The 23,300-nt window shown below is 49.0% G+C and overlaps 6 protein-coding genes across 6 annotated transcripts; 3 read left to right on the forward strand and 3 right to left on the reverse strand.

The window, feature by feature from the left end:
* Nucleotides 1-969: 969 nt before the first annotated feature.
* On the reverse strand, nt 970-3,041 carry FOXG_17560 (uncharacterized protein; the record flags this gene model as incomplete). The annotated part of the gene is made up of 3 exons (XM_018397566.1): nt 970-2,461; nt 2,514-2,886; nt 2,945-3,041. 3 exons carry the CDS (start codon nt 3,039-3,041, stop codon nt 970-972), a joined length of 1,962 nt encoding a protein of 653 aa, XP_018258617.1.
* Nucleotides 3,042-6,730: 3,689 nt separating this feature from the next.
* Nucleotides 6,731-8,279, forward strand: FOXG_17561 (uncharacterized protein; the record flags this gene model as incomplete). Its single annotated transcript, XM_018397567.1, has 6 exons — nt 6,731-6,962; nt 7,065-7,090; nt 7,148-7,184; nt 7,238-7,691; nt 7,744-8,137; nt 8,196-8,279. The coding sequence occupies 6 exons, from the start codon at nt 6,731-6,733 to the stop codon at nt 8,277-8,279; spliced, it is 1,227 nt and encodes a 408-aa protein (XP_018258618.1).
* Nucleotides 8,280-9,801: 1,522 nt separating this feature from the next.
* FOXG_17562 (endo-beta-1,6-galactanase) lies at nt 9,802-11,275 on the reverse strand (the record flags this gene model as incomplete). Its single annotated transcript, XM_018397568.1, has 1 exon — nt 9,802-11,275. Exon 1 carries the CDS (start codon nt 11,248-11,250, stop codon nt 9,802-9,804), a length of 1,449 nt encoding a protein of 482 aa, XP_018258619.1. The 5' UTR covers nt 11,251-11,275.
* A 1,923-nt stretch (nt 11,276-13,198) lies between these two features.
* FOXG_17563 (uncharacterized protein) lies at nt 13,199-14,933 on the forward strand (the record flags this gene model as incomplete). The annotated part of the gene is made up of 4 exons (XM_018397569.1): nt 13,199-13,372; nt 13,440-13,507; nt 13,577-13,690; nt 13,898-14,933. 4 exons carry the CDS (start codon nt 13,199-13,201, stop codon nt 14,931-14,933), a joined length of 1,392 nt encoding a protein of 463 aa, XP_018258620.1.
* A 2,796-nt stretch (nt 14,934-17,729) lies between these two features.
* Nucleotides 17,730-19,216, reverse strand: FOXG_17564 (uncharacterized protein; the record flags this gene model as incomplete). The annotated part of the gene is made up of 6 exons (XM_018397570.1): nt 17,730-18,165; nt 18,222-18,252; nt 18,311-18,375; nt 18,432-18,549; nt 18,601-18,976; nt 19,028-19,216. The coding sequence occupies 6 exons, from the start codon at nt 19,214-19,216 to the stop codon at nt 17,823-17,825; spliced, it is 1,122 nt and encodes a 373-aa protein (XP_018258621.1). The 3' UTR covers nt 17,730-17,822.
* Nucleotides 19,217-21,156: 1,940 nt separating this feature from the next.
* On the forward strand, nt 21,157-22,782 carry FOXG_17565 (uncharacterized protein; the record flags this gene model as incomplete). Its single annotated transcript, XM_018397571.1, has 5 exons — nt 21,157-21,540; nt 21,601-21,727; nt 21,776-21,899; nt 21,954-22,379; nt 22,440-22,782. 5 exons carry the CDS (start codon nt 21,157-21,159, stop codon nt 22,780-22,782), a joined length of 1,404 nt encoding a protein of 467 aa, XP_018258622.1.
* Between the last annotated feature and the right edge of the window lie 518 nt (nt 22,783-23,300).

Raw genomic sequence — 23,300 nt, forward strand, 5'->3', positions numbered from 1 at the left:
AGAAAGGTAGGAGACAAAGAAGGGAGGGCGAATGAAAGTGCGGAGAGGGAAATAGAAGGTTAAAAGTTTAGAGGGAGGATGGGGCGCACGGACACTTAAACCTGGGATTGAGATATGAATTGGCAAAAGTTTTGGAGGATTGAGGGTGCACGGACACCTGAACCCAGGTTCAAAGAATGAATTGGCAAAAGTTTTGGGAAAGGTATGGTGCACGGACACCTAAACCTAGGTTTAGGCGGGTCTGGTGTAGAAAAAATGGCAAGTTTACTAGCAAGGTTATAAAAATGTAGAGACCTATAAGTAAAAAGGTCTAAATATTTATGACTTGTAACCCTAACCAGGACCCCTTCGGCGTGTTTTTTGACTACAATATAAGTAGACTTAATTAAATAATTAAAAAAAAACTTGATAGAGAAATTGAGACATTTCTTATTTGCACTGTTTTTATTTGATTTTTCTAGTATTACTAGTTCTAACCTAACCTTAATGCTAATATAACTAGGACTAAAAAATAACTCTTAGAAACGATTAACTCAAGAGAATATTAGTTTATTTATTTATTTAGCATAATTACTAAAACCTATTCGTGGTCCAGAACAATGACCCCGGGGGTCACAGACGTATCCAGGGGAACGGCACTTACCCGTCCACATCCCGTTGGTGGGATGAAGTCGGGGGGATTACACGCTTTGGGGCCCTGGAGGGAGGATCACGTGGGCTTGGTGAGATACCGTCGCATTCACCACAATAAACTCGTGGCCGGAACCAGGAGCATACGGAACTTTATCCCACAAACCGAGATTATAGTCTTTGCGATCTATCATATCGTTTTCAGACAGGGGTGAACGCGAAGATTATGATTCAGGAATAGAGGACTTCGAGACCGAGTTCGAGTCGTATTTATAGCACTATTGTCTATCTAGTGCATGGAATGTAACGCAGCTATACTAATCCAGGAGGTAGAATATACTAAACACGGCACAGGCGGCCGTTCTGTGTGGGAACACCATCGATCTGGTCGGTGATGTACCAGCGGTCGCTTCCAACAGCCTGGAGAGCGTAGAAGAGACCAGTAGGGTCGACATCGTCCTTGATTCCGAGAAGACGGTTGTACTTGTCGGTGCCATAGAAGGACTGCTTAAAGTTAGGCTCAGTGACATCGGCCTCAGAAGCGTAGGCACCGCCGCTAGGGGTGACATCTCTCCAGGGCTTCATCCACTCATTAGTGAGGAGCTTGCTCTTCTGAGCAATAACATCCCACGAGCTGCCCTCATCCCAGTTAATAACAGAAATAGCCCACATGGCAGCGTCGCGCCAGGCAGGATTAACAGCGTTATCGGGATAGGGGCCAGGGCCGCCAGTGATACCGAAACCGATGATCTGGCCACCCTTGTCAGAGAGACCCTTGAGGGCAGCGTAGGTAGCGTTGAACTTGGCCTCATCGACAAAGTTGGCTTTGGGGAAGAGACGACCAGCAGTCTTGGAGACAGCACCTCCAACCAGCTCACGAGGGAAACCTGCCTTCCAGGCACCCTGGAAGCTAGGGTACTCGGCTTCAAGAGTAACATCGATATCGACACCAAGGTCCTCGAAGGTCTGGAAAAGAGGAGCAGCGAGGACCTTGAGCTCAGCAAGAGTCATGCCAGGAGCGAACCAAGGCACCATGCTAAAGGTAAGGGTCTCGGCGCCGGTGTGCCACACGTTCCAGTACTCGTAATTGCCTGCGGCGTTGAAGGTAGGGATGAGCTTCCAGTAGGCGCGGACGGCGAGCCAGAAGTTGTCATAGGACAGGGTAGAGCTAGTGCTGAAGGAGAAGGACATGACAGCGACGTTGGTCTTGGGGAAGGCCTTGACAGTGTACGAGGTAACGACACCGAAGGTGCTACCACCGCCTCCGCGGAGAGCCCAGAAGATATCAGTGTTCTGGTTCTCATTACAGGTGATGAAGCGACCGTCGGCAGTGACAACCTCGAGGCTGAGGATCTGGTCGGCACCCATGCCGTACTTGGGAGACATGGGAGAGTGGCCACCGCCAGCAAGGTAACCACCAGCATAGCCAACACTGAGGCCCTCGCCACCAACGGCAGTCACACCATACTGCTCAGCGGCAGCATACAGCTCCTGACCGATAACACCAGCGCCGACCTTCAGGGCCGGGCCGCTGTAGCTGCTGGTCTTGTAGGTCTTGTAGTACTTGATGCTCTTGAAGCGATGCGTCCAGATGGATAGGGCACCGGCGCCAACGGAGCGGCCATTGAAGTCGTGGCCAGTGTTCTTGATGACCAGACGAAGGTTGAGGGTACGGGCAAAGTTGATGGCAAGCTGAATATGGCCGACGTTCTGGGCGTCAATAACATAGGCAGGGTAGCCACCAAGCTTGCAGGTGCCAGAGGGGTTCTCGCTGGACTGGCAAGTAAGACCCTCGTAGACAGGCGACATGACAGAGGTAGGATCCTCCTCACTATTAACATGTTAGGCGTATGCAGCAGCTTGAAGAATTGAGTGTGACTTACTGCAGGAACGAGTTGCTCCATTGGTCGACGACAGTGACACATCGGTCGGCGTTGTAGGCTCCAGAGTTCTGGTAGCATACAGCACCGATGGGAACCGTCTTGATAAGAGCGCCACCAGTGACAAGGTCGAGAACCTTCCACACAATAGAGTTGGGGAAGAGAGCATCGCCTGGCATGGTCTTGCACTGGGGAGTGTAAGCCAGGCCACGCTTCTTGCTGGCAGCGCTGTCATCAAAGTGCAGCAGCGTCACATTGGACAGCTCATAATCAGTGAGGTTGGACAAGGCATCGTCAGTCAAGACGTACTTCTCCTCAGGCAGGTAGTCGCCTGAGAGAACGTCAACAGGCTCGGCAATGTTCTCCTCAGTGGCGTCTAATGCAGTTCGTCAGCACATGTTCTTGCGCAAGGGGCATGCTGCATGCAGTCTTACCAACTTCCTCGCCATCGACAACGATGGTCTGGGCAGCCACGTGGGAAACCAGGCATGAGAGGAGGCCTGCGGCCACGAGGCGTCGATTCAGCTGCATTGTACTTTCTGGGCTTGAAACGCCGACACGGTTCGCACGGGTGACTTGGCGGTTTTCTATTTAGATTTAGAAAAGCAAGGCACGCTAGCTCTTCGAAGGGGACTCAGAAAAAGTCGACGCTGATCCGGGATGACCAGGAACAAGAGTGACGGAGACAAGAGAGAAACGCGCTGAAGGGGAGTGGAAGGAAGCCCAAGACGTGTGTATATAAGCAAGTCCCACGCGGGCGAGTGAGTCGATTCCAAGAACTCCGATGCCAGGATCCGAGCTCCGAACGCAGTCCTGATTATCATTACATTAGGCTGACAATGACTCCAATCAATAGTTTGGAAATCTAGGAACAAGGACATCTTGAACCGAGCCTCGCCTCCATCTCTCCTCCCTTGCAATGGCACGCGGTGGAAATGATAGCAAGGCGACAAGCCTGCAACCAACATTATTCATGCTTGACTCCTTTGGATCATGCAGCGATCTTGTTACTACGTAGTCGGTCGCTGAGAATGAGTCGATTCCCACTTTGGCCCTCCACGTCGACCAGATTATGCCGCCGTTGGGTTAGCCTTTGGTCGCGCGTAGGAAGACGGTTCGTTCGGACCCCTGCAATGACGGCCGCAAGAGCTGCAAGGGAATTGGCTCGCCGGCTGACAATTCAGGTAAAAATCTGCAAGCCCCGAAGACAGATGGCCGAGGCTAGTCAGTGATTTCAATGCAACTGTTGTGTTGACAGCCGCACCAAAGGTATGCTTCTTCTAGGCCCATTCCGCCCTTCCCTAAGCCATACTACTTCCGTGCCGCCCACCAGCCGACGGCAATATCCGTCTACGGCAGGTACCAGCTAACTATTCTCCAGGTGATTTGACTAAGAAGACCGGTCAGCTTCAGCAGTGATAGCGCCAGCCTTGGGCAAATGCCGCAGCCCCACCTGAAATACCGGGCCCCGGAGTTGCTAGGCCCCTATCTCCGCCCAGTAAAAAAAAAGCTGGAGCGGCCGGTATCTAACTTGTCCCTGCGGGGAGAGGGGAAATGAGCCACATGGGAGACACAAGGGGTCCAAGGGACCCTCGGATGAGCGCTGCGGGGATATGCAATCGATCTGATCGGTGATGGGCTGACAAGTCGAAGATCGTCTCTACTATGTAGTATGTCGGACCTGACAATTGTTTCTTCCAGAAAGCGCTGGCCTGCAAGTCATATGCACGTCAATGCAGGCATCTTCCATTTAATCTTACCACGCCACGAATTCCCTCAAAGCCACGTCCTCGCTTCCGCCGTGATAGGAAAGTTCGGGCTTCGTATCCTTGTCCCCCTTAACTTTAAAGTTTTGGCCTACGTAAATTGACTGGCCAAAAGCCTGGAATCGCCTCATCCACCACTTAAACCCTCATTTCCACCCTTCAATTTCACAGCTAACTTTAAGAAGAAGAACCGTGACAAACCAATAACTATATCATTTTAAAGCCCCAAGTCTGTAGATTAGTATTCTATACACCGTCTCCTGTAAACCTGTATACGCGCAACCTATTGCGGGCTGAAGTTGTGAGCTTCAAAACTAGGTAGTCAGGCAAGGTTGCCCGCGCTTCTCGAATCCATTTGATCAGCAATTTCCTGTGAGCCTCGCTCTTGCCTAATTTGATGAACCCAGGATCCGTTCCTCGTAATTTGTCTTTTAGAGCCTACAAAATGTGCTCTATGGGGTTTAAATCAGGCGAGTGGGGAGGTCAAAAAATCAGCCCAATGTCATGTAAAACGAGCGAATCTAGGGACGGTCCTGCTGTGTGCACACAGGCGTTATCCCTGTTAGAAGGTCTCAAATTCATTGAGGAAAGAAAGCAGCCCTTCTGTCAATACCTTCCTCTAGCTCCAAGACATACATCCCAGCTTCTTTGCAAGTTGGTCCCTTATCATCATGATCAGATAGGTCTTTTTGCTTCCAGCGATGCCTACCCATAACATGATAGACTGACGGGCTTTCTCGTGTGCCTACAGGCTCACAAGGTCCTTCCGGTACTTGTCATCAGGTCGGCGGAAGACCCAGTCACCAGGGTTATTCGGGGCATTCTGTATAGTAACCTCTTCACTGTATAAGTTAGCTCTAAATCCTTCCTCTTTGATGCCTTGTACCTTGATATAATTGCTAGGACGATAAAGCCAAAGTCACAATACTTAAGTCCAGCTTTTGCGTGTTCTTCTGATAGTGCGATTCGTCATTTTAACCGCCATTTGCGCCTCCAGTGGCTCTGAAGACGACGTTATAATGTGCGTATAGAGATGTCTAAGTCTGATTCAGCTAACACATCATTCCGCGTTAATTCGCGGTGCCGGTTTATATATGAATTGATTCGTACAATCCGTAATGCCGATAGCTTCTGTGGCCGCCGTTTTCGCCGCTTCGATTGAAGAACTTGGTCGTTTTCCCAGCGCCTTTTGTCCTCGAGATCGTGCTTTGCGTTGTGTTGAAGTGATCCGCAACAACCCGTTAAGATCTGCCGGCGCGTAACTCCGCCATCATGACTGCTCTCTGAACCGGAGAAAATTCGTAATTAAATTGGCAATTTCCGCTGATTTCAGCGCCACAAGGACGGACTTCAGAGGTCATCTTCCCTATAGATACTGCGTGTTGAAGTTGAGGGGATTATTCAGTTGCCTTTGCGTGAAGCGGGGTCGGATAGATCCGATTCCAGACTTTTGGCATGTGATTTTAGTAAGCGATCCCCCGAAGGTTTTCGACTTGTGCCCCGTGGCGTGCGCCGGCTGGGCACCAAAGAGACATCCCGGGGCCAGGCGTTGAGCCGTGCAGGAGCAGTCACTGGCCCAAGGATCTAGCGGCAGAGACTAGGGCACAGACTGGCGCTTCTTGTTGGCCCGGGAGGCACAGATTGGTATTACTCAGGGACTTGGAGGGCTGCCGGTCGCTCCTTAAACCATGCATTAGTCAGGTCTAGTGCCGGGCAGCCGATCGTGACAGGCTAGGTCCGGGGGTCTGTCTGTCGTCTAGATGCTTTCTGCAAGTTCTGTCAGAGTCGTGGACAGGGTCGGGCAACCCATTCAACACCTTCCGAAAGGTGCTTGGTACGCGCTGAGCACGTCTCGTCCAAGTTGCTGGTACCTGTGTTACTTCGGCTGAGCGGCAAAGGGACCCTGCTGCTCAGTTAGTCTGCGTTTTTCAGTCAGTGGCGCTAACCAGTTCCTCGGGTTTCATCCGATAGAAGTCGCCATCGAAGAACTGTTGGGGTTCGGTCTGTTATTTGGTCTGAGACTGGTCCCCTTTGGCGTTATAGCGAAAGGAAGATTTCGTAGTGGTAGTATTCTTGTGTCGATATGGAGTCGCTACTAAGGGTGAACATTGTCGCACCAAGTCCAGGGACCTATCTCTCTTGTTGTTGTGCCAGCAAAGCCCACGCTCCAGGGATTAAGCACTCAAGGACTAAGTCGGCGAGCACGTGTATATACCTGTTAAGCAGCCCACTTCCGGATCTTCTGGCAGCTGGCCAAGGCATTGTCTGCCCTCTGTCGATCCTGAAGGTCTCAAAGGTCTTCTTCATCCAAGGTTTTGCTTCCAGGCACGCGTTGATCGGGGCGGTGCTGACATTTCTCGCGTGCCCCTCGTTGAAGGCTCCCCCATCTGCGTTTTCCCCCTCACTGGGCTTTTGCTTTTTTTGTCTCCCAGTACGTTGGAAACGCTCCGAGACATGGCGCTCCTACGAGAGATCCTACGGTCCATCGACGTGGGCACCTTCGTCGCCGAGCGTGTTGGTGGCGGCAATGAGTTGCGGTCCCGTGGCTACATCCCCGTTGGCGAGCTGGGCACAACGCCTACGCAGCAAAAGGCTATTGCAATCGTCTTCTTCGTAACATTTTTGGCGCTCACCGTTTGGGCACTTCGCATATACTCCCGATGGAGTTCAAAACAGATCGGAATTGGTAAGTTCTGGACTCGGAGTCTCTGCGTCATTGGGCAATTGGTCTTGATAATGGGATCTGGAGGAGACGCAGTTATGCTGACTATTGTGTTTTAATTTGCAGATGACTGGTTAACAACCGCTGCAATGGTGAGTCTGCCTTGGTGGTTACCTTTACGAAGTAGCGTATCTAATGTTTACATGCAGGCGTTCTCTCTGGCACTCGTGGTCCCCTACTACATGTGTGAGTTACTCATCCCTCCTGTCTCGTCGAGTCATATTGCTAACTTGTTCCAGACCTCAAGTACGATTACATCGGATTCGCAACGAAAGACCTACCAGCAACGTACGATCTCGAGCCCGTCCTGTTCTGGAACTGGGTAACGCAGGTCCTGTACAACCCGATTCTCGCACTCGTCAAGGCATCTGTTCTCACCTTTCTGCTCCAACTGGGTGGTCACCGACGAAGCACCCGATTCGCCATCTACGGGCTGAACATCTTCAACGCGCTCCAGATGGTTGCTATTTTCATCGTTGTCATTTTCCAGACAATTCCTATCAACGCATACTGGGAACTCACAGAGAAGAGGACGCGCCAGATCGACGCACCCATGTTCTACATCTCTACAGCATGCATCACCATCGTTACCGATTTCCTTGTTCTTCTTATTCCATTTTGGGTCTTCCTTGGTTTGAGGATGCGCGTTGCCGCCAAGGTCGGTTTGATCGTGATCTTTTTGCTCGGTGGAGTGTGAGTATTCGCCCAATTCTGTGGTTTTCCTTCCTAACTTTAGCTGCTACAGTGTCATCATCGTTTCGATTGTTCGAGTCAATGAGCTTCACAAAAAGTTCTACCAGAAGGGCTACGATTCCAGAGACACCCTTGGAGACACTTTGAGTGCCGTCGAGGCCAACCTGGCCATCATCGCCGCCTGTGGTCCAGCCCTCCGCCCCTTGTTCCGAAAGATGTTCCCTGGTCTATTCTCGAACAAAAGCAGCAACGAAAACTACAACACGCCAAGAAACTATGTGAGCAACTATGGCACCGGCACGGATCGACGCCACGCAAACATCAACCAGTCGTTCCCGCTCAAGGATATGCATGTCAGCAAGACTCGTACAGAGATTCGAGGTCACTCCCCAAACGAGAGTGAAGAAGAGATTATGACATATAATGGTATCATCAGAACAATAGCTGTAAGAAACTTATACCATAGTGCTAGGTCTCAAGGACTTGGTTGGCTAACACATGCAGGTTGATGTCAGGTACGATCAAGCGACGTTAGACGGGAGGGAATCAGAGACTGAGTTCTCGGAGCCACCTAGGTCACACCCTTAAATATTTCTTTGCTTCCGACGGAATACCCTCATGTTATTATGAAGGCCCCATAGATTAGACGTAGTCATTGCTCGTTATCAAAACACGCTGGAGTTAAACCATATCGCTCAAAAATGAGGACGTTGTGGGTATTGAGTATGTAACTATAGTATGACGTCGATTTTTTAGCTTCTTGTGCATTTGTGTGGTGAGAGGACGACAGCTTGTGATTCTATCGTAAATCTACCGTAGTAACTGACGGTATTTGGCCCCTTTTTTGTTTGTTTGTTTGTTTGTTTGTATATTTTTCGTCTGGGTGGCTGTAACGAAGCCAGATCTCCTACTGGAGCAAAAGACGTGCTGAGCTAGCTAGGTACAGGGAAACCCCGCTTCCTTCACCATCCAGCATACCAATGGCACAAAAGGTGCTGTATTTCTCAAGCCCGTCACCCGTCAGCGGGTTCGGGGGCAATCTATTGTCGAACTTTTTCCACCGACCAGAATTCTCTCGCGCATCACTACATCTGCCGACGCAGTCCACAATCTCCAGTAACCAAGTTGTAGCTCGTAGTCGACTGTCGCGGCGGCAGGGAAAAACCTCGGGAAGGAATCAGAGGCCGACGGTGCGGCTTGCCTTCAAAGGAGAAAAACCCATCGCAATCGGCGTCGTTGATCGGGAGGATGTCGCTACCGATGCCATGGGCATCGTCCTCCGATATCTAAGGCGTTCTGGTTCTGAGGTGCCGCCATTAGATCCGACAAAGGTGTTGTCAGAGAAGGCGAACTCTCCAAAATTCCTTCTCTGAAAACTGCTGTTAGGGAGCCGATAGCATCCCCGCAGTTTTGTGTGGTCGCGTGGCCTGCAGAAAATCCCGCTCCTAACACGGCACTAACAGTGCGTGCCAAGAAAGAATTTTTACAGGGGAGAGTTGCGGTATTTGGCCCCCAGACTCTTCGAGCACTGGTCTAGGGTAGCTCGCATTGAAAGACTGTACCAATATCTGCTACAAACCACGCGCTGGTGATGGAGGGAAAGGAGATAGGTCTAGGATCCCGCAATTTCCCTAAGACGGTCAATTCGATTTCCTCTCAATACATATATAATGACTTTTACACTACACGCACATCTTGACGCAAAATGTCACTCAAGCTGACTTGAGTCTGGCGAATGGCACCAGCACTCTATGAAACTGAAATCATTCAAATACTAAGTATCTTAAGCTTAATTTGGATTTTATATAGATTTTTACACAACTAGGCTTAAGATATAACGGTGTAGTGCGACATATGCTTAGCATATACAATAAAGGTAAATAACTTTATTTAATCATTCGACGACGCTAAGTACCTACTGTATCTACAATCTATGTGCAGCAGTTTCAAGGTGCTCATTGCTTGTTGTTGTTGCAATTTATGTACTGGGACGGGACTGACTACTGTTGAGTGCTCAACCGCGCGAGTTTATTTGGCCCCCCGGACGCCCATGTATTGGTCGCCCTCCCAAAAAGGGTACTATCCTCATTCCGTCACGGAACAGTCTCCCTCACAACGACACGTTGCTCACTTCGAAGGTCTGCACCGTGCCCGATTCAAACCACGACCAAAACCTCTTTCCCTTCAGGAATGTGTCTTGGTGGTTGACATAGCTTTCACCGCCACCAGTGTGCGTACTCCAGCGTGGCACCAGACTGCCATCTTGGCCTGGCGAGTTGAACATGGACAGATCGAAGTTTAGGTACTGAGCGTTTCCCCAATTTGCGGCGACGATTACCAGCTTCTTGTTTTCAGCATCGTACGCAGCAATAGAGTCAACGTCGCTAGCTGACAGGATCTGCATGCCTGGCCGGATGTGGCGTGTGAATTGCGCTAGAACGAAATATTTCTGGGTTGCCGAGCCGAGTGTTTTCTTGTCGTTGTCACCCACGATGAGGCCCCAGCCTTGGATGTCGACAGCTTGCCAATACACCCATGCGGTAGGATGCAGCCACTTCAAGTCCAAGAGAAGATTTTGGTAGAGACCTTTGCCGCTTCCATCGCCGTCGCCATACTCGCTGTTCCAAAGTTGCTTCCCTGCTCCCTTTGCAAGGCTGTACAGCTCGTCGCGTCTTCCGCCGCCTCCTTGATAACCGTGAACATTGATGCGGTTCACCTTAGCTTTAGCATCACTGCTAAGGCTCTTCCAAGTCGCGACCGCATCGTCGTAACTGGTTTCGTCGGAGGCTGAAACCGCAATGGCTTCGAGGCCGTGCTTATCAAGCTCATCACGCATGTTCTTGATGATGATCCCTTGAGTGGCGACCTCGAAATGACAACCTTCCTGGGTACCGTTGCTTTTCCAATAGTTCGTGGAGGGCTCGTTAAGGGCCTCGACAGAGTTGAAGTTGATGCCCCAGTTATCATGAGCGTACTTTGCAATAGAGGCAAGATATACGGCGTGCTGGTCGTAGTTCCACGACTGTAAGTTGTCGGTCGTACCGCCATCAGACCCAGAAGGGTTGTGGTTCTTGCACATCCACCACATAGGAGAGTTGGAAAAAAGCTCAAATATGGTCGCCCCTCTATCGAGTGCCTTCAGCAGCATGCTGCGTTGGTTTTTGTCGACAGCCCAGTCCCAACTTGAGGAGGAAGTGTTGCTGCTGGCCCAGTCTATCCAGAAACCATCCATTTGCCGAGATGGCAAGATGTTTGGCGACACTACCATTTGAGAGCCATCAATACTGTTGGAGCTACCTGCTCCAGCATTGTAGCGCACAATGTTGAACCACAAACCGGGAAGATTCTGGCCATTCAGAGTTTCCGAGTCGGCAGAGAAGAAAAGAGTAGCCAAATCATCCCGGTCACCGAAAGCCTTGGCCCACCAAGCGAGGGAAACACCCCACCCTTCCCATGTCCCCCAGTTGGATGTGGGATCAACAGTAGATGATTTGTCAGCGACCGAGACGTGAATGCTAACCGCAGCCAAAGCCAGCGAGAAGAGATGACGGCAGTGCATAACGAGAAAGGCAGTGTTATTCAAGGGGTGCGGTAGAATTGTGGCGAAGAAATTGGTTAGCGGTCTGGCATGATTTATACCCCAAGCCTCGGATCGAAGTCAGCAACAAGACTCCATGCGACGTGTCAGAACTCTCCACGCCATCAATGTGCGGGGAAGGCGGGGCCCCGCAGATTTCGTATGTGATCCACATCCTGCAGCTCACGAGTTCCGTCCATCTGGAAAGCCCCTCCTGGTCATCTGACAAGAGAGGCTAAGGGGGGCTAAGGGTGAGTTGGACGGGGAAAGCGGAGCCGAAGCCAACTCCAACGAAGCGTTACTAGCTATTGTATAGTCGAAATAACAGTATGCTAGCTTTAGAATGGAGAGCAAGGCTAACAAGGGGCGGTAATTCGACTCAAAGAGGTTGAGCTCTCGAGTTCGTTTCTCTTGAACCGACCGTTCAACGATGGCTAAAAGGGTGGCGTCCTTGTACTAAGGATCTAGGTCTGTGCGGATAAACTAGTCCTCAATTCCAGCATTCACAGGAAATGCTAAGAGATGGACATCTCCGAGATTCCTGGAGATGGTTGGATGTGTGCTTTGGACGCGGGACTTAGAACTCACCTGAAAGCCACCATTGGTACGGACCATCGATGTACGTGCCATCAGACCATTGATGAAATCTCAAAAGAGATGATTCCGACCGCTTGAATTGACATAGTATGATATATCAAACTCGGAGGGATTTCTAGAGCCCTGAGCAGATCTAACGAGGGCTCCATTGATGCAAATGTGGTAGGCACTGTCGACTCCATCGAATTAAAGTCTTGGCTGCGTGTCGGATATTCATGTACGAGGGACATGGGAGACGCGACGATAACCACCTGTTGGGTTCTCCGTAGAAACGCTTAGTGGAAAGATAGGAATGGGAAATTGAGTGTTGGCGTAACGGTGTTTCCCATATCCCTCTAGTTGCCAATCATCAGGCGCGCTGAGCTTGTCCCAACATGTCGTTGCGCCCGCTGACGGGTTGGGCGATTCAAGTAGCGTCGACGCTAAATGGTATTCCCAAGCCCGTTGAGTAGTAAGGACGTTTCTGGGATGCATAATTATGTACGCGTCGGCAGGCAGTTTCTTCCAAAAACCGCTCCACCGCAATGACCGGCTCGAGACTTGTCCTCTTGAGGAGGATGCCCACTGACTGAAAGAGCGACAGGACAACATAATCCAAAGATTGAAGTAAAAAAAGCGAAGCTTTGGACAGCAAGCGAAGTGGTGAGGAGAGCCAGCTTGTACGGTCTCAACATTACTGAGTAGACACGTAAAGCTCATTACGCCGCAGCCCAGAGATAGGGCCGAGGATTGCGAATACTCGACAAGAGGTATCCGTAGACTCCGTGATGGTGCTCGATCAGCCTCATAGGCTGCCCAACCGTTCCTTAGCTTCCTCGTCCAGCAGACTGGGACCCATCATGCGGGAAATCTTCAATCGTACGGTTTCAGCTACTTCCCTGAAATTGCCAGAAAAAAAGTGCTGCCCCTTCTTGATTGGCAACCTTCAGGCTTGTCTCGGGGATGTCGGGGCCGAGCCGCGTGATAATGAGAGCTTATTGTGTGCATTCCAAGAAGTTCCAGAACCCTTGTCTAACTATCCTCAACGACCAGCGCGACAGAGAGGCACCAGTCACGCTAAAAAAAGCCATGGTGTGGCTAACGGGAATCTAGAAGCAGACAAGATGCGGGGAAGACGGAGCAGGTGAAGAACGGTAGACGCCACAGGCATGATGGTATGAAACTGGCTACCGGTATCGGTTCATTCTGAGGGAGTATAAAATACTTCTAGTGGCTTGCTTTGGCTGTCATGAAAGCCTAATAAGTTAATTACTCGTCATCAATCCCGAACATTTTAATCCGTTCACGATCTTAATTTTTTCTCTCTTTTTGTTCAGTGAGAGACAGAAACGACATGACAGAGAGCGAAAAAGGCGCTGAGGCGGCTCATCAAGACGATGCAGTCCACGAAGTTGGGACTACGGTGCAGCTCGCCCACGAGGCTGAAACTAAAGTCTCTTCTCCTTGGACAGTCGGGATGTTTCGACTTTACTTGGTCCTCGCCTGCGCCTACTTGTGTGGATGTCTGGTTAGTAATGGCCATATTTGGAAATCCATATGTATTGGACTTGCTAACCTAGTTTACATCAATACAGAACGGTTACGACGGTTCTCTTATGGGCGGCCTCAATGGCATGGAGTCGTATCAAAACTATTTCGGCATGTGCGTCACTCCCTTCAACAAAACTCATACACATCCTACAATGAAAGTATACTAACTAGTGACTCACAGGGTCGTAGCGGATTCCAGCACCGGCATTGTGTTTGCAATGTACAATATTGGGTCCGTGGCAGCCGTCTTCTTTACCGGACCCGTCAACGATTACTTCGGCCGAAGATGGGGCATGTTCGTGGGAGCCTTACTTATCATTATTGGAACTTGCGTGCAGGCACCGTCGACCTATCGCGGACAGTTCCTCGCTGGATGATTCGTTCTGGGCTTCGGCGTCAGCTTCTGCTGCGTGTCTGCCCCTTGCTACGTTAGCGAGATGGCGCATCCACACTGGCGCGGAACTCTGACAGGACTTTACAACTGTACTTGGTACATTGGAAGTATTATTGCGAGTTGGGTCGTGTATGGATGCGCCTATATCGATGACCTCGCGGCTTGGCGCATCCCCATTTGGTGCCAGATGATAACTTCCGGTATTGTTGTACTGGGTGTTTTCTGGCTTCCAGAGTCACCTCGCTGGCTCATGGCACAAGACCGATACCAGGACGCCGCTAAGGTTCTCGCGAGATATCATGGCGAGGGAGACGAGAACCATCCTATTGTCCAGCTCCAGCTGAAGGAGATGCTGAGCCAGATCTCTGCTGAAGCTTCTGACAAGAGTTTTTGGGACTACCACGAACTTTGGAATACGCACAGCGCTCGTCGGCGCCTGTTCTGTGTCCTTGGCATGGCTGTCTTCGGCCAGATCAGTGGCAACAGGTTGAGCTCGTACTATCTCCCTGCGATGCTCAAGAACGCTGGTATCACTGCAGAGCACACCGTCCTGGCTTTGAACGGGATCAACCCAGTTTTGTGTTTGTTTGGGGCCGTCCTTGGAGCACGCTTGACTGATGCCGTGGGTCGGCGCCCGCTTTTGTTATACTCGATCGTTTTCTGCTCCTGCTGCTTCGCAATCATCACTGGCACAAGCAAGCTTTCTCTGGACGATCCAAATAACCATGCGGCAGCTAACACTACAGTTGCTTTCATATTCATCTTTGGCATTATTTTCTCACTCGGCTGGACGCCTCTGCAATCTATGTATATTGCGGAGATACTCCTGACCGCTACCAGGGCCAAGGGTACTGCTATAGGCAACTTCGCTAGCTCTGCCGCATCTACTGTCATCCAGTATAGCAGCGGCCCCGCATTTAAGAATATCAGCTACTACTTCTACTTGGTTTTTGTGTTCTGGGATCTTTTCGAAGCTGTCTTTATGTATTTCCTCTTCCTAGAGACCAAGGACCGAACCCTGGAGGAGTTGGCTGAAGTATTTGAAGCACCGAATCCTGTCAAGAAGAGCTTGGAGAAGAGAAGTACGCAGACGGTCTTGAATACCCTTGGTGCGGCAGATGAGAAGAAAATGGGGTCTTGCTAGGTCTCTACCGACTAATTAGTCTCTGCATCGGGTGTCTTTAAATGTGCGCAAAGACGACACTCTAAAGCAGACTCTGGAGACTGATAACATTTCGCTGCCAATCCATCTATCGCCATCATCAGAGCTTCTACAGCAAATCGTTATTTTTAAAGAACCGGAAGACAAGACCTGTAAAGGGATCTGGATAATGCGTACGTAACTACTAGATTACCAATGATTACTGCTCGGCTTAGCTACATGCTGTATTGCGTTGATTTATCCTTTTGCCAAGAAATTTTGGACAGCGGAAGTTTGGGTGTAGTATCCTGCTGGTAATCCTTCATCCATAGTCGGATATCGATCGTATAGATTAATTGCCAGCCTGAATCTATCCACCGCAGATTGGAAATCAACCGATCACTAATTAAATAGATCAATGTTGGCCTTGATTCTTCATTGTTCCTATCTAGGGTCATTCTGCCCACCAATTGAAGAACTTGCTTGCAACTATCCTCCCCATGAAGACTAAGAGGAAGAAGAGTTGGCTGTTAAATACCTGCTTTGCTCAATATGCCGTCGTAAGCGGGACATAAGCGGTGTCACCATCCTCTTACAACCGTTGAAGTGCACAGCTGCTCGTTCCTTATGTAGAGAGTGCGCGCTCCGATTAGGCTGACCTCGCCGACGGTTAACAGATACTTTTCCTACTAACGTACATGATAAGCATGTGCACCAAACAAGTATGTGCACCAACAAATCTTAACCTTCAAAATGGAAATTATCACAAAAATACCACAAATCATCCGACGAATTAGAATTAATCGCCAGACTCTTCACCAGATATTAAAATAACTATCTGATATATTCTTGCATTATATCCTGTCTTACCGCATGCTCTACAACGCCTTTCCTTCCCTCGCGCCGACCCTCCCTGACCACAACTTTTCGACGATTTAGCCACTACCTATATATTAGCATCCAACTAACTAATTACCTGCCTTCCTTCCTCTACTATAATTACTCCTCCTTTCTATAGTCGGGATCTTTTTGCCCTCCGCCGCCACCTTAGTATCTCATTCGCCCATTTAAGATATTAGACCTTAACCCTTAATAAACTAACCTCATATATAACCGCCTTTATCCCCTTAGAAAGAGATTTTAATACTTCTAGAACTAATTCCAGGGAGCTGCTATAATGCCTTCTGATTCGTTTTGCAAGATACTCTAATTACAACCCTGCCTCAAGCACAGTCTTTGGCGTCTTTAAGACCCATAGGGTAGAAGGCCAGTCTCCTCCTTAACCGGCATTAGAGTCCATAGCTACACATCAAGTTTTAAGACTATATATTCCAGGTTAAGTAGAATAAGCCTAGCACCTCTAAAAGCTACTTTAATATTTTCTTTTATCATAATAGCCTAAAATACGGCATAAAAAGCCAGAAAGAACTCAGTTTTAGAAACATAGTTTATAAAGCATTAGATCAGATGCTTAATTTCTCGGCTATATGCCTACTTAAGCACAGAAAAGCACCCAACATCAAGAGGCTAAAGCAGATAAGATAAATAAGGCAGTATATAAAGCATAATAATCTTATTCTCCTTATAATATCTCTTAAAGTCAACCAAGTAGTAACTTTTATAGCCATTAAGGACCAGAAGATAATAGCAACTATTGGATCGCTTAGCTATAAACCGGTCAAAGTGCTTTAGCTACTTAAGGCCTATCTTATTATCAGTCCAGCCATTTTAGGATATTATAATAGCCCAATCACCTAGGAGGTTATTTTCTTAATACCAGTTGGCAAGGTAATACTATCCTGCACCTATAATAAACAGCAGGATTACCTAGCCTTCGGTATTAATTACTTAAATAATAATAATCTATTCCTAGTTCTTATACTATACTAATTTCGGCTTTCTATGCCTTTCTATACCTATAATAGCTATTCTACTTATAATAATGCCTATTATAAAACCAGTCTTATTAAAGCTCTAGGTATTATCTAATTAGATATTATACTTAGTAATTATATTTTATATAAGCCTAAACTAATTATAAATAATAGTTAGATCTTTATACTTAGCTCTCTAGTAGTTATACTTATAAAAAAAATATATTTTAAGCTCTTTATATTACTTAATAAAGTTTATAGCTTAATACTTACTAATAGGTAATATATTATAGTTAGTAAGTAATTAATTAGCTATCTCTTTTATACTATATAATTAGGGGGGAAATCCTTGCAAATCTAGGTTAAGAATAAACTTAACTATAATCTATTCCTCTAGATCAGATAGTTTATGTGATTTTAGGATTTAGTTATGTTGTAATTAAATCCTATTTTATCAGCGATGTAATGCCTAATAGTTAACTTAGTATAACCTAGCAGCGCCCCAGAGACCTAACTTTAGGTTTTTTCGAAGCGCTTAAAATGCAAGAAGAATTTAATATTCAGAATAAAGTTAAGGCATAGTCATTGGTTAAGCATTAATCAATCAAATTGGCGTTGTGATAGCTAAGGGATTTTTGGTGCACATACTTGTTTGGTGCATAACCTTATGCTTATCATGTACGTTAATCCAACAGGTTTTAGCCCCACCGTAAGGTGCGGAGCTTACTTCGAAAGTTGGCTAGGTGGGGCTTAGTGTTGTGTCGCGCAGGGATGCTGAGCGCACTTGACAAAAGGTTGTTCTTGCTGTAGTGATTGTAATTATTTATGGTTAAGTTATTATTATCGCAATGAGAGGCTCTTCGGCGCCTTATATCTTTGAGTGATCCCATTTAGGACTTTGAACCTTAATCGTAGGACTTCAAACTTAGTCTTGATAGTAAAGGGGGAACTCTCAGTTCTTCCAACGCCTATCGCCCGTCCAAAATTTCCGAAAAGCAGATTCACATAAACCGTGGCGTTAACCCGTACTCATCGACGTGTGGTCTATGAGATCTACAGCCGTGGTGCTGTTGTGTTGAAGGATGCTCTCTTGCGAGCCCAGCTCTACAGCGTGCGAGCCAAGGTATGTGGCATTTTCGATATCGGTCGCGTTCTTGCTTCGCGCCTGTCGGCTTGAGCTGAGCTCGATATCGCCATGGTGTTGATCAGAGCGTGTGTTTCCGTAGTTCTGGTATCCTGACGGGTTATAGTGTTTGTATCCTCCGGTGGATGAATCGAAGGCTCGGCGGCCCATGAGAAGATCGACAAGAGGTTGTAGGACGGGGACGCAGCATGCGATGATGATAGTACTCGATTCGATACTAAAGCCGCAGAGTTAGAACAAGCTTTGCCGCATTAAACTGGATTTTAAACTTACACGGTCCAAATCACGAGATCTGATGTATCATCTGGGTTTGTGTCAATACTACGAGCACTTTTACGCCAGCTCTACATGCGACCACTCACAGGAAAAGTCTGCGCTCGCTAGTGACGGCAGTCGAGTACATTTGTAGATGGCAACGACGGTGGCACTAGAGATATTGTTTAGTTGTGTTCCATGGAGAAACAACGTTGGGATAGCACGTACATGGAGCCAATTCCTAGAGCAAAAGACAGGGCAATCTTCTTGTGAATATTCATTTGCAATTGCCAAAGAACCACGGCAGGGTACACGGCAAGGTAGAGATCGGTAGTCGCAGACAGAGCTGTCAGACTGTAAACCCATGCAACAAAGAGCAGAAAGGGGACTTGCTTACATCCAGCGAAGATGGCAAAGTCGACCAAGACATCAGGACTCCAGCAAGTCTTGTCCGCGATGGAAAAGTCCCATTGAGCCCGGCTCGGCTGGCATTGGACAAATAGAATGATGATACAGCCCAGCAGGCTGAGCATGCAGCACGAGGCGAGGCCCCAGAGAATGAATTGTTGGATCCGCGAGGGGTTCATGATGCGCACCAGTAAAGCCACAACGGCCAGCTTAGGGAAGCCAAAGGCCATGACTCCGAATGGGAAGCCCAGGATGGTGAAGAGAATGGCATTTTGCTTCTGGGTCAAGGAGAGTGTGTCGAAGTGTTTACCGTTGCCGCTCCGGACAGCCAGTACGGACAGCGCAACTTGAGTCCATTCGAAGAACTTGAACACTCAAAATTAGAGCAGACAAGCCAAGAAAGACCGAGCACTTACCACAGCAACAATTGTGAACCAGTCATCGAGATGCAACGCGCCCAAGATATTCTTTCGAGTGTAGACTCTGTCGGCGACAAAGATGGTGCTGAGAGTGGACACGGTGAAAATGACTCCTAAGATGACAGGGCACTTGTCCGCTTCAAGGTAGCTCTGGTCGTGCTTGACCGGAGGCGCAGAAGCCGACATGTCGAGAACCCAGCGTGAACCAAAGGTGAAGCAACAAGGGGCACAACTCTAACAGAGTGTAAAACTAGAATAATGAAAAGCAAAGACCAACAGACAAAAGACGAAGGAAAAGGATGGGAACATGCATTAACGGGCGTGGTGATAATAAGCAGCAAGCATGCCGTTGCTTATGTGTCTCGGACCCTAACGGCTCACTTTGCGTTGAGGCTAGCAATTGATATATATGCAAGCATTCTACTTCCTCAAATTCATTCAGATGGTATGGAGTTGCCCGTGGCTCTAAACAAGATCCGGTAGATTGTGTCCTGAGGAGCCGACGATGAGAGAATAAGCCTGCAGGGATGCGTGCGGCTGCTTCCCTGTTCTATGCATGCCTCTGAGCTCGGAATTTGGGAGCTGGAACTCAGGGGGGCTAAGCGTAGATCAGGCCCGTTAAGAGAAGTTAAGGCCGACACGGCGGGCTTGTCTGCACTGTTGGTAACTCGAGGTGAGCTCATGGGATGGGCAGAGTGGTAGCATGATTATCACTGATGGACGTCACGATGCGCAAAGCCAGCCAGGGGATCCTAGCGCCGTGCACAGGCCGTCTTGAATCATGGGCCGAAGTCCCCGTATGGGTCGAACCAACAGCAGCCCAGGGATCTCAGTGAATTGCGGCAGCGACGTGTTCGCCAACGGCGCTTATTAGCTATGGTACCCTAGCTAAGGCTGCTCACTAAACTGTGTTAGTCTACGGCGGTTGACGCTTGAAGTATTGTTAGCCCCCGCTGAGACAAGGATGTCAAATCAGTCACTTTCGGGCTCACCGTGTACCCAAGTAGTCCAAAGAGCAACTTGCCTACCGTTTTATATGCATTCAATCTGCGTTTATGACATCTTAATATCTTTAAAGTCCGTCGCGATGAAGTTCGAGTGTCTTACTTGTTAAAGGCGGATGCGACGAGGGGGTACAGAGCGGCTGTAGAAGCTGTAGAAGCTGTTAGTGCCGTTACAAAAAGGTCAGCTGGAAATAGTGTTGCTGAGCCAGGAGCTGTTAGGTTAGCTCTAGCTGCTGCTGTCGTTGAGCCTGTATAAGCAGCAGCAGCTGTGGTGTAAGATCTATCTTGAAGCCTATGTCTTGGGTTGCGGTAGGTGGTGTTGCTAGCAGTAGGGTACATCGCGAGACCAAAAAGTGACTGCCTTGACCCCTGGTCTCAGCGGGGCGAGCTAACAAAACTTCAAGCGTCAACCTCCGTACAGCGTTGTAAGCACTTGGGCACGCACAACTCAAGACCCCAGTCATCGCGGATCCCACCCGGGTCGGCAAGTCAATCTAAGGGGCACAGGCAATTCTCAAGGATTCATAGCCCCGCGGAATACGAGTATTACTCAAAGACGCTGCATCAGACTAACTTCCGAATAGAAACACCACCTGCCATGATAGGCAAAGCCACCGAGTCCAATCGCGAAGCCTCGTGGCTTTTGGACCCAGCGCAATATCTCGTCGACGCCATGCCCTGGCGAAGGGACCCTTCTTGATACCGCGTGGTGCCAGGATCTGCCTTAGAGATCTGCTTCAGAGTGTCACCCAAGCGGTGGCAGATGCTCAGACGGCGTGTCACTCTAAGAACCGTTTGCGGCGATTTGTCCCAACTAATTCAGGGGAATCCTTCTACTTCTGGAATGATCGAGCAGGCATCATGTGTTGCCAACTGGAGCCACGACGAGCAAACAACCTCGAAAGGGGAAGCTCAACAAGCTGGGCGAATCCCTGACGCCGTGACCTCTACAGGGCGCAGATGGGCTGGTATTTCTATCTCAGCTTGCCACTCCCATTGCTGCAGCCCATTGACCAAGAGTTTTTCAATGTGCAGTGCAGCATCCCATTGAGACCCTACGCTTATTCACCCACCCCCCACCCCCCGCATCTTTTGTTTCTCCAGAAGAAAAGTGTCCACATCATGTCTGACACCTCGGTTCCCGGGACAAACGGAGTTAAAAAGATCGTAATCAGGGTGCTCAGCAGCGATCAAAAAGGCTCCCTTGAGACGACAGAGGTCTTCGTTGAGAGCGGGAACTCAAACGCTTCCGAACACGCTTCCGAATCTGTTACGACCCTCGAGACCAATGGAGCCGACAAGTTCTCGGACGAGGATGTCTCCATCGCCCTCAAGGCCGCCAATGTCAACGCCGTTCCCGGCCTGATCGACGAGATCAAAGCCCTGAACAAGACCTTTGACAGGGATGACCAAGAAGCCAGACTCAAGCTGATGGCCAAGGCCAAGAGCCTTTGGCAGTCGCTCGAGACTCCCCGAGAAACCATGCTGCGCCATTGCTGGGCAGAGGTCAGTAAATACCCCTTCTATCCATGAAGAATACCTGGCCTGATGGTATGCCCTTTACAGCCCTCACTTCACTGCGCCTTGACTGCCGGTACCAGCAAGGACCTCTGGACCTACCTGGTCAAGCTCGATGGCCCCTTCAAGGTTGCCGATGTTGCCAAGGCAAAGAATATGGAGCCTGCTCTTCTTGGTAAGCCATTCAACACAAAATCAACATGATCCTCACTGACCATTGAAGCTCGTCTCCTCCGACACATCTCGTCCATGGGCTACCTCACTGAGGTTGGCTTCGACACATACGAGTTAGAAAACTTCACCAAGTCAATGGCCTTCACTTTCATCAACTCCGGCTACCCTTGCATGTAACTCTCTTTTAAGCCCTTATTACATCATGGTACCATGCTGATGCGTCCCAGTTCTGGAGCCTGCATCAACGCCCTCGGAAAGTTCCACGAATGGGCCGACCTGAACTCGTGGAAGGATCCCACCGATATCGCCAACTCACCACTTCAACTCGGATACAAAACGCAAAAGACCTTCTTCGAGCACCTTCACGCCAGCCCTCACTATGGCCAGATGTTCCATCTCCACATGGGAGGTTACCGACAAGGCCGACCCTCATGGATGGACGCCGACTTCTTTCCTGTTCGGGAGAAACTGCTCGATGGCTTTGAACAGAGTGACGATGCAGCCCTTCTCTTGGATATTGGTGGCTCTTTTGGCCATGATATTGGAGAGTTCAACAGAAAATTCCCCAACGCCCCTGGCCGTCTCATCCTCCAGGATCTTCCTGTCGTTATCGACCAGATCACCAGGCTAGATGCAAAGAACGAGAGGACACCGTATGATTTTTTCTTTCTCCGAACAGCCTGTTAAAGGCATTTGACTCTTAACAACCTCAGTCTCATCAACTATTCTAACTGCCTTACAGGTGCTCGTGCATACTACATGCACTCGGTCCTCCACGACTGGTCCGATGAGACCTGCCTCAAGATCCTCACCACCGTGATGGGAGCCATGAAGCCCGGCTATAGCAAGCTTCTCATCAACGAGAACGTCATTCCCAGCACTGGCGCCCAGTGGGAGGCCACAGCCCTTGACGTCATGATGTTGACGCTTCTCGCTTCGAGGGAGCGTACCGAGGAGAACTGGCAGAGCTTACTGGGCAAAGCTGGCTTGAAGATCACCAAAATCTGGACTGTCGCCAACGGTGTCGAGAGTTTGATTGAGAGTGAGCTCGCCTGAGTTGGCCCGTGATACATGCCGTAATGATTATATACCTTCTGGAATGGTTGAAATGCTACCACGTCTGATATTTAGATGGGAATGGTGGCTTATGATAAGATAATTGTAGAGGACCCTTAAGTGGTTAGCTTTAGTGTCAAGTGTGAGTCCCGCAATGCAACGTATAAATGTAAGTGTAGGCGTCTACCGTGCGGTGATGACAGTTGACGACCACTTTCGTCAACCAAATGTTGTTGGTTCACGCAAGGATGCTGAGTGCAGTTGACAAATAGATTGTTATTATTCTCTCCTTGCAGTCGAAGGACCTTTTAGGCCTCAATCTGAGTTGCGACATCGTTCCCTTCTGTTGATGGTTGAGTGTTCCTAGTTAGAAGGCCTTTATATCCATACACATCCAGTAGGTCAAGCATTTATCTCTTCCAGGTCAGCCACTGACTGGTTTACTCTAGCTTTGGAATGATGCTGGGACTGCCTACGAGGTTGAGCGATTCCTGGAAGGGGATATGATAGATCTCGGG

This window comes from Fusarium oxysporum, genomic scaffold (genome assembly GCF_000149955.1).
Source record: "Fusarium oxysporum f. sp. lycopersici 4287 supercont2.55 genomic scaffold, whole genome shotgun sequence".
Classification (NCBI taxonomy): Eukaryota; Fungi; Ascomycota; class Sordariomycetes; order Hypocreales; family Nectriaceae; genus Fusarium; species Fusarium oxysporum.